This window comes from Accipiter gentilis, chromosome 12, assembly GCF_929443795.1.
Source record: "Accipiter gentilis chromosome 12, bAccGen1.1, whole genome shotgun sequence".
Taxonomy (NCBI): domain Eukaryota; kingdom Metazoa; phylum Chordata; class Aves; order Accipitriformes; family Accipitridae; genus Astur; species Astur gentilis.
The window spans coordinates 34,666,873-34,677,649 of NC_064891.1; the positions used below are offsets into that span (position 1 = coordinate 34,666,873).

Here is a 10,777-nt window from a genome sequence, read left to right on the forward strand (position 1 = left end):
ATGCAGTATATTGTAAACACTGCTTGTGCCAGTCCAGTATATTTGGATACTGTGGGAATTATGGAGGTAATATGTTGAGACAGAAGCCGTTCCTCCTGGTTTAAGTATTATTTTCTTTCAGATTTGTTCTCTATGTTTCTCTGTATTTGTTTTCATACTACAAATATGACTTCCTTCTCTCTGAAAAGAAAATGGAAGCAGGAAGAGAAAGGTGGTGTGCTTCTTTATGCTTTTCCCTGTACAGGGAGGAGCAGTACTGTCCCTTATTTTTAAAAAAATAAAACCACATAGAAACAATTCCTTGATGGCTCAGGCAGATTTTTTTCATAGTAGAGATTTCTGTTTTGCCACCCATGTTCTTTAGCCAGTAAGTTATTTGTGGGGAGTAGTGAAGAGCAGGAGAGGAAGCCAGAGGCAGGCCCTGGCAGCCAGGAGAGAATCTTAGAGTTCTGCATTGACCCTGCAGGCTCACAGGGCATTTGATACTTTAAAGTACAAGAATTGTGCTTGTCCTTACTGTAGAAGTGTCATGAAGTGTGGTGCATACTGGGCATTTTAAAAACTTGAGAAACACACTTAGTAATTAAAATTGCACGGGCACCAAGAGGGAATTAGTATTATGAGTGTCCGTAAACTGTTTTGTAGATTTATAAAACAAACAAAAGAACCCTCCGCTCTGTGGGGAGACAGTCATCTCCAGTGGTATGGGTGTTGTTTTTCTGCCCTGTTTACCAGAAGTTTTATCTGGACCTCTTCCATTATTACGTTTTGGCTAGCCATCTGCTTATGTATAACGTAAACATAACAAAATCATACCATATATTATAATAATAAAATGTAACTGTATAGCATTTATTTCTAGCAACTAATTTAGATGCAGTGCTTGTGATCATAAAGTACTGTAGGTCACCCCAAGATCCATTGTGGAATATTAATAAATCTCCTTTTACATGCAGTCTTGATTTTAAGAACTTAAAATTTCACAAAGGTTCTTCTCCTTTACTTATTGTTCTTATGAGAACTCATGCTTTCCATTCTTTCTTCCTCTCCATTTCTCCAAAATGAGGAAGAGAATATGTTGTATTAAAACCTTCTGAAAGTAACAGGGTAAAATTCACTCTGGAGCCAAGGCTGGCTGCAAGGAAATCCCCAGTAGCAGATAGCCTGCCGCTGATACTTGAGGTAGTAACAAAAAAGCCACCATTACTCTTTTCCTCCTCTAGGCAGGTTTAAAGGGGCCAGGCAGCCTTCAGAGTCATTAGGGGCAGGGGAGGGCCAATGTGGCTGAGGGGTTTTGGGGCAGCTAGCGTAGTGCCATGAGGGTAGGTATGCATTCAACTTTACAGGCGTTTGGTATTTATGAAGGAACCATTTGGCATAAGCCAACATATATCTAACAGAATTTTAATGTGTCCTTGTAATCTAAAGCTTATTAGAGAGGGCAAACACAGTGTAGCCAGAAATCATCACGTAAGCTTTAAGGAGGGAGTTTGAAGTCCGATTGTGCCAAAGTGTGGTAGCTGTTTTCAGCCATGGGGATCTCTTTTAATGCCAGAACAGACTGACTGCCAGAGTAAATCTAAATGCTTAATTAGTCACATACTTTCAGATTTCACTTGCAGCAGTAAGTGCAAGCTTGGAAACCTCTTTTGTGCTTACCCCAAATTTGAATCTACTATGCATTAAAATTACACAGCTTGACAACAGTAACTTTGAAGAAAAGTTGTTTTCAAGAAATATTGCTGAAATGTCTGTATCCTGGAGTGCACAGTGTTGGAGTTGTATAACAAAACTTTATGGTGGCCTTTATTTATGCCCTGGAGGACTGTCAGGATTTCTTCCTGGTCCTGCGGGCACTTCCAGAGGACACAAAAGAACGTGTCTGGTTCCTGTCTGAGGGAGTCAGAGATGCAGTAGAAATAGCAATAGTAATCTGATGAGATATCATAGGATAAAATAAGTGAGTCTCTATAATTTCTTAAGTTTGGGAACAAAGGAGAGACCATTACTTTTAAAGAAAAAATTGTGTTCAGAAGAGTAAAAATACCAAGGATGTCTTTGGTTTACCATAAACTGTGGAGATACAAATAATACAGAACTGCACTAATAATTAATTATAGTCTGACCTGATAGTCCAGCTGGATATCACAGAGCTCTTTAGCTGCCATCTCTTCTGTGATGTCTGCTGAACTACCATGACAAAGTGGTAATGGTCCAGCAGAGACAGACATTGTTAATTTTTTGCCTTGGAATCCTATATATTTTAGGGTAAATTTGTTAGTAGTCTGCCTTATCTTAAACATTAAGAATATGTATTAGTCATTCATCTACTTCTATCAGACACATGATCTAGTAGAGTTCAGAATGTAAACCCAGACAAGCAATGTCATTGTACTTCATATAATTTACAGAAGAAGTCAAGACATTATCTAAAATAGATTACATGCAAGAATTATGTTACTTCAAAGCTACACAGTAAACAGCAGATAGCCATATATATATATATATAGTACAGAAGCCTCTCAGAAACCGATTCCTAGTTTCTAAACTACAGTTGTCTCTGCATTTTGAAAGATTGGATCAAGAAAGTAATCTTCAGAAGTAAATCAACACTGTTCTCCTAAATTAATTGCAATTAAAAAAAAGTACATAGGTAAAACAACCCAAACCTCAGCACATTTCTAGAGTCAGTTCCATTCTTGATGAGTTCAACAGCTAATTCTTAATACCATCTTCTTACTCCAGTGTTCCTTTTCTTCATACACACATAGAAAGTTCAGCACCATATACTTGTAAATATTTTATTTCAATGAAAAAGCCCTTCAGATCAGATTTTTATGTTTGTTATACATACGCAATGCTTTGGACTGTGATTGGAATTCTCAGCCATGCAACTGGTACCATAAAATGAGTCCTTCACTTAGCTCTGTGGCCAAGCCAGTTATGCCCCTACAGTCCTCAGAAAACTGTAGGCACACACATGGTTCCCAAATAAATTGGATATTAGGAAAAATTTCTTTACTGAGAGGGTTGTCAGACATTGAAATAGGCTGCCCAGGGAAGTGGTTGAGTCACCATCCCTGGAGGTATTAAAAAAGCGCGTAGACAAGGTACTCCATAACATGGTTTAGTGTGCATGGATGATGGTTAGACTCGATGATCTTGAAGGTCTTTTCCAACCTAAATGATTCTATGATTCTTCTTTTCCAACCTAAATGATTCTATGATTCTATAAAACAAATGTGCTTTGACGGGAACAAGCATAAACAAGTATGTACAGGTGACATTTTTGCACATTTGTATTATTTGCTTACTGCTTTCATTGCTCTTTTAGGAATTTTCATCCTAATAACCTCTTTTCATAAAACCATTTATTTTATGAGATGCTTGGCATTTGATGTGTGAATTTTTTGGTAATAGAACATTTTTACAGAACAAAAACCACCACCACCTCTCTTTCTCATGTACAATAGAAGTTGCTAATATACCTTTTCAAGATTAATATTGTTGCTTTATCAGAAAATACTTTCTGGGTTTTTTGTGGTTTTTGCGTGTGTGGTTTCCAAAAGAACAATCTTCTTTTATAGTAGAATTATTCAAAATGGAAATCTGTGCATTGTCTCAAACTCCCTTTCCTCAGTGAAGCTAGAAACATGCCCAAGAAAGAAGATGTGCTTTTGGCAGAAATCAGGATGATCTACAAAACAGTGCCTCCCTCAGTTCTTAGGCAGCTTGAAGGATGGTCACTGGGGAACAGAAAAAAACCACAGAGGAGCAGAACTTCAGCTCAGGGAGCTGGATGGTGGAATAGCTTCACTAATTGTATTTGAATTTTCTCATAATCATGTTTCTTTTTACTTCCAGTTACCTAATATATATATTTTATGTGGCTTGCTTTGTAATATTTCTTTCAAAAATGAAGTTCAAGTTGCCTTTGTGGATTAAGAGAGAGGTCTATTGCTCGTAAATGATCCTATCTCAAACAGAATTAGTACAAATTAACCATCCCCAAAATATGATTGGCATTGCTTGTGTGTTAGATGAAATGTTGAGAGGAAAGCCTCCAAAAACTGAAGGCAAGCACATAGTACAAGTCTAAAACCTATGTGTTTGAGTCAGCAGGGAAACTCCCGATTTTTGGATACCATTGCTCATTTTCACATCAAAAAGGTTTTTTTTCAGAGTATTCTATGCACTGAATAGGAGCTGTATGTGTGCTTTAATGGCTGTTGTGGCATTACTCAATCAAGGCTGTACTAGCTATGAGTTTCAGGTAGTGCAGTAGGCATCTGACACAGAAATCCCTGACCTGAACTTCTGTCCTGTCCTAAGGTGCTCCTGCACACAAGGATGTAGTATGTCAGATAAGAGTCTGGTAAGCAAATCATGAGACAGACCTTACTGCTCTGTCTTTAAAGATTTTGTAAGAATTTATTAATCGTTATATTTCCATGAAGTTCAAAATTCAGTTGCCTGGTAGCATTTGCATTTGATGTGGCAAAACTAAAACAATTTGCAATGTTCTTTTTAATAACTAAGGAAAATTTCTTGGAATAATATGTGTCCCTTTCGTAAGGAGGAAGAGGTGTTCCTCTACACCTTTCTCCTACAAGAGAAGGAGAGGTGTATAAACACGTCTGTGGGCACACAGGACTATATATTACTGCTTATGTATTCCAGGAAGTAAGCACTAGTTAATGCCTTATATGCAAATCCTTTGTGTGTGTGTGTGAAATATGATCCAAATATTGTATAACTGCAGTATATGCGTGTACAGAAATTTATCAGAATGGATCATCAGGAATTTTTTAGTGGAGGTTAGTTTGTGCTCCCTGCTAAAATGGCAGTTCCTTTTATCTGCTTCAAGTTTTTCATTATTTCATGGCACTGCATGTATAAATTACTTCCATTTCTGGGAGGAATTATTGAGATCCCTGGTGTGTATGTGCATTGCAGTTTTATATTAGCCTGTTGTTTTCATGCTCTGAGCCTTCAACTCGCACAGTCAGAATTACCCCCTGCTGTTTTTATTAAACATTCACTTTGTAGAAACTAATTTGAATAGCTCGGCTTGACTATCATTGCCCAAAATTAGAAATAAAGTTTATGGAGTATCTGGATGTGTGTCTATATTCACATGTACCTGGCTGTTACTGTGGTGGCCAAGTGTGTCTCTGAGAGCGTGATGTACTGGCAGTATTTAGCTGGTCCAGATGTGTTTTTGGTAGGAAATAAGAGATGCTGTCAGTCACTGTGATCATATCCTTCTGACTGTACATGCTTAATAGAGGTGGTTGAGTCGTCTGTGAGGAGCCTTGGCACTCTCTTAGTCTGACAGAGACTCCAGAGAGATGGTCTGAATTGCTTTCTGCCTCAGCTGAAGGGCATTTGGATAAAGCTTCGTAGTCAGAAGGGTGATTAGGCCCTGTGTGTTAACTTGTTGAAAAGAAAACATTTGCTGCTGCTATGTGTGCCTTTTGCTTCTTGGACCAAGCATTTTGGTCTCCATATGCAGTAGTTCTTTATTTTATACTTGGCATTCATTTAAAGATGAAGTGTGATTCATTGGCTTCTTTATTCAGTGTTTTATGTAATTGTTTTATTATGTGTTTTTTTCCAGGAAGAAGCCACCCAAGGCAGCTTATGCAAGTGTCTTAATGGGCGCCCACTGTCAAAGATTGGGACCATTGCTTGGATGGTGACACTGAGTGATGCCGTACACAATTTCATAGATGGTTTGGCTATTGGTGCTTCTTTCACTTTGTCTCTGCTTCAAGGGCTTAGTACCTCCATAGCCATCTTGTGTGAAGAGTTTCCTCATGAACTGGGTAAGGAACTTCATTCAACATGTTGTTTACTGTGGAAATCACTGTTGTAAGAGGTTGTGCTGGCCAAAAGTTGGCATAGATTGAAAGAAAGTTTAGACAAATTAATGGAAAAAATACTAATCAAAAACTTCCCAAGCACCAAAATACACATCTAGCACAGGAAGTTCCCAAGTGCAGCTGGGTGGAAGCTAGGAATGTATATTAGAGAGGTATTAATTGCCCTGTTCATGTATGCTACATACACTGTTGTATTAATTTTTATTTTTTTTTTTAAAAAAATCATTATAGGTAGTTCTGTGTGCCTGTGCTCCTTAGCTCTATTGTGCATCACCTACTTGCTATAGAATATTTCAGTTACCATAGTATTGAAGGGAAATCCTCATCATTTACTTGAATGAATTAAAACAGCAGGAGGTTATAATTTGTATACAAAACATGTCTTTTCTTCAGCCTTCCTTTGAAATCAGAAAATAATGACAATATCGTTTTCTGAAAATGGTTTTCCTTTTTTTTTTCGATTTTTTTTTTTTTTTTTTTTTTTTTTTTTTTTTTTATCTTCTTTCTTTTCCTTTAGGGGATTTTGTCATCTTGCTTAATGCAGGAATGAGTACTCGGCAGGCTCTGTTTTTCAACTTTATGTCTGCATGTTCCTGTTACCTTGGGATGGCTTTTGGTATATTAGTAGGCAACAACTTTGCTCCTAACATCATCTTTGCTGTAGCCGGTGGAATGTTCCTGTACATCTCTCTGGCAGATATGGTGAGATATAATTTCATTTTCAGATATTTATTTTTCTGCAAGAAAACAAAGACTTCACTAAGTCTCTCCAGTAGAATTTAGTATTTTGTCCCTCTCATGCCAATGTCATCTCCTTATTATTATTTTTAGATGTTAAATCATCAATTATACCCTTAACGGAGGTGCACAAGTAGTTATGCTTATTCATGAAACGTGAAAGCCTTTCACTTCACAAATAGGGCTGATCAGATTATTGCTGAAAAGGAGTTTTAGAGACAAGCTTTTAATGAATTTGGGCTGGTTTCATCAAAGAGTAAAAAGTGTTTAAATACTTTGTTTCAGCATTTTAAAGTACCAAAGTATTTAATTATTTTTAAAAGCTTCATTTGTCTATTTAAACCACATTTTGAAAGAAAAGCAAAAAAAAAAAAGTAAACACAATGAAACTAAATATTTAGATTTGAGTTGTGTAACTCAAAGGTGTTGTGTAACCACAGTGATAATTTTGGGGTTGTTTAGGTGAAAAACCTGACTTCATTCTATTCTGGTTTAAATTAAACAGTGCCAATCCCAGTTTCTTGGTTCAGACTAAAAAATTTGCTGAACTCTATTCAAAATAGTCTGTTTATCATTTATTTTTTAAAGTGTGCTAGAAGATAGAAGCCAAAAAAATTGTGCTAATATCCAGATCAGACATTGGGAAATAAATCTGGATTCACATGCAGTCGGCAATATTCCATAATTTACTCTTATGATGATGTTTTGTCTCAAAATGAGAGAGATCTGTCAAGAATTTTAAGTTTTATTGTGTTGAATTGAGTGTTGTAAGAAGAGATGTATCTGCAAAGGTGTTTACACCTGCCATGTGAGAATCCATTTGAGTGTAGAACTGGAGGAGTAAGGCCTGAATTTGAAAAGATTTGAGACCCCAGTTTGGTTCTATATGCATTTAATAACTCATATAGCGACTATTCCATTAGATACTCTTATAGTTTAGGTAATAACATAAGATTTAATAAGTAATAATGTTAGAGTTAAATGAACAATATGAATAGTTTATTTTACAAGTTTGCAGTACCTTAATTGCTAATGCTTTTCATTTAGCCTCACTCTTATATATATAACGAATAGTAGTATACTCAACTATGATGTGTAAAACTCATGGCATAAATTTAGAGTGGCTCAACTTAAATTTGTTATTAAATCCATCAAAGTAGCTAACATTCTTCTCTTTGTGTCTGTTGTTCTGTTCTCTCTGTTTCTCTCTCTCTCCCCTTCCCCCCAGTCTCTCTCTCTCTCTTTATAGGTTTTTGGATTGTATCAGTTACCTATCTGAATTTTTCTTCCCCCTGAAAAGTCTGAAATAGGGTATTCAACTGCTCTGTACAGAGATCTGCCTTTCTGCTTTCTGTTACGATTTTCACACACTTCTGGTTTGCTTGTCCAGAAGCAGGTAGGATTAACTAGAATGTCATTCCTTCCCTCCTTTTCTTTTTACTGTTCTTTTTTTCCTCCAGTATTGGCATAATCCAGCCTCTGCCAGTAGGATCACTGTGTGGTGAGGCTGTGGGTATATGAGAATGCGTACACTGAGGTGTGTGCACAAATGAGCCTTGCTGTATGGCATGAAGCTGATCTGGTTTGTGATCTTTGCCTCTTGTGCAAGAAGATTACGGAGCTCTGGAATGATTTCTGGGAAGGTTTGGCTGCTTCCCACTAACCTTAATCTGTTCTTCAAGAGTTGCATTACCTTCAATGGCTGTTTTTGTCTTGTGAGATCAAAGAAAGATAGAGCTTCCAAGTCACCCAACCTGCAGGTTTCTAAACTAACAATGAAATATACAGTCTTCATTGCATTCTGGTCATACTACTCTCAGCACAACAGGAGAAGATTTTAAAGCTTATTTGAGTTATGTTTGTTAAAACCCACTGCAGTAGACTTTATCTGCAGCAAACACATACCCCGAATCACCCCATACAGAGGACTTTATTGCCAGTGCTCAGCCTCCATTGGCTCTCGGAGGAATTATCTTTGTTTCTGCAGTTAACAGCAGATCAGTCATCCTTTGCTATTATGTTGCTATTAAGATGCATGTTATGGAATGAAGAATCCCTTCGTTGCACTGTAATGTAATACCGCGTGTGTTACCACCAGTTTCACAACGTTCTTTCTTCCTTGCTTTACCACTACCTCATCAGCCCACCAGACCTTCTATTTGTAACAGGTTTCTTATTTCTGAGGGGTTGTCTATGTTTTGAGCTTCACTTCATTTGCTTATTGATAAAGCAGAATAATTCTTATCTTCCATTTTCTGAACAAGGATTTATACTGGTTTATACTAGTATATACAAGTTTCTACTACCAAAGGATGAAACACAATACTTAGCAATACAAGGGCAGCTATTCCTAGCAACATACGGACCAACAGTTGGACCCTAGGAGACTGCTGGAATCAAAAAGAGGAAATTTGCATGAGAGACAACCAGGCGAAATCACAGTAGAGAGGAACAAAACACCCTTTCCTTTTACCATCCTTGGTGAAGTGGTTTTCCAGGGCAATTAGGGTGACATGTTCATGTGACTGCCTTCACCCTCTGTTAGTTCTAATATTCTGTCCAAAGTAGCAATATGGTACAGTTCTTAATGCGTTGTTATGCATGCTACCACGAGATGGCAATACTTACCTAAAAATATCCCTTTTTTCAGTTCCCAGAGATGAATGATATGCTGCGAGAGAAAGTGACAGGAAGAAAGATGGATCTTACATTCTTCCTTATTCAGAATGCTGGTTTACTAACGGGGTTTACTGCTATACTGTTGATTACCTTGTATGCAGGAAATATTCAGCTGTGATAATGCAAGTGAAAATGCAATCAGTACTGAAGACATCAAGTAAATTACAAATGGAAGACACTTGAAATCCATGAAGGGACATTCATTTAATCTACTTGGTTTTGAAACGGTGAAAAGTCCCGTCCTGTCCCCCTTGCTCCAAGTATAGGAAATTCTTCTTTAGGACTTGCAGTCAATCCAAATAGTAGGAGCTGTCAGCTTCTGTACTATGCCAAAGAACCGATACTAGTATTTTTATTTCTACTTAAAATTATGAGACATACCTGAACTGTCAGAGAAAGGATGTTACTTGGCCAGTAGAATTATGCAATACATGCAGCTACATGCAACTCAAGACCAAATGAAAGCTGAGGTCTTCAGGGAAGATGCTTATTTAAAAAAAAACAAAACTGGAGTCTCATATCCTTTTTTAAGTGTGATGAAGGCAAGCAGTTTCAAAACTGGTTAATTTTCATTATTTTTGTTTCAGGATTTGTCTGTGTAACATCCCCTTCCCCCGCCAAAAAAAAAAAAAAAAAAAAAAATAATCAAACTATTTCAGAGTAGGTACTAATGAAGCTAAGATTTTTAATTACTAATTAACACTGGAAGGAAAGATACCAGTTACTGCTTTTGATCTTTTTTTCTTTATAAGTGCACTAGGGAATTGTTGATTTATTTTGAGAACCACTTTTTTTAATTAGAGGGAACCTGTGTTAAATTTGTGACAATTTATCAACTCCATAATATTTTAGAAGCATTGAGTATTTTAAAAATGTTCAAGCATTTTGTACTTTATGAAAATAAAAATGTTTTATATTTAAGTTCCACAAATATCCCTTTTAAAAATCAGTATTTTGGGTTAAAATTTTTAAAGATTTATTTTTAGTTTTACAAAGTGGAATTTAGAAAAAACTTGCTAAAGTCAACATTCCAGTAAGCTTTTTTGTAATTTGAATAATTTTCTTGTGTGCAGTTGGGTGAAAGTAAGTGATACAAACTCTTATCACAGTCTGTTGCATGTGAACTTTCTAAAATCATGCTTATATGTATGAGTTCTTCTGAAATAAACAATTTAGCTACTCTGGTGTTGTAAGATGTGTGCAAGGAAATTAATAAAAAAATATATTCCATTTCAGTCACCACTAAGCTTTGAAGGAAGTGTTGTGATTAACTCTAGTAATTTACTTTTTTTCATTGATTTTTAGGCAAGTTTTACAACTTCAAAGAAGATATTGTTTCTTGACGTATCTCCTGGCAGTAAGAAGGGACAAATATTTTATTTTTAATTCACTATTAAAATATATTTTATATCAGGTAAAGGATTTATTTTAAGATTTTATTTGAATCTCATCTGTAATTACATTGGAAAAAATAA

General features: G+C 36.3%; 1 protein-coding gene across 3 annotated transcripts in view; it reads left to right on the forward strand.

Annotated features, from left to right (window-relative positions):
* The window catches only part of SLC39A8 (solute carrier family 39 member 8), a 65,169-nt gene extending 54,609 nt beyond the window's left edge, over window positions 1–10,560 (forward strand). For all 3 annotated transcript variants that reach the window (XM_049815302.1, XM_049815301.1, XM_049815300.1), the window contains 3 exons: window positions 5,621–5,828; window positions 6,403–6,587; window positions 9,274–10,560. In XM_049815302.1, the coding sequence (XP_049671259.1) occupies window positions 5,621–5,828; window positions 6,403–6,587; window positions 9,274–9,420 (540 nt within the window). In that variant the 3' untranslated portion in view covers window positions 9,421–10,560. The remainder of the gene's footprint in view (window positions 1–5,620; window positions 5,829–6,402; window positions 6,588–9,273) is intronic.
* Window positions 10,561–10,777: the final 217 nt, after the last annotated feature.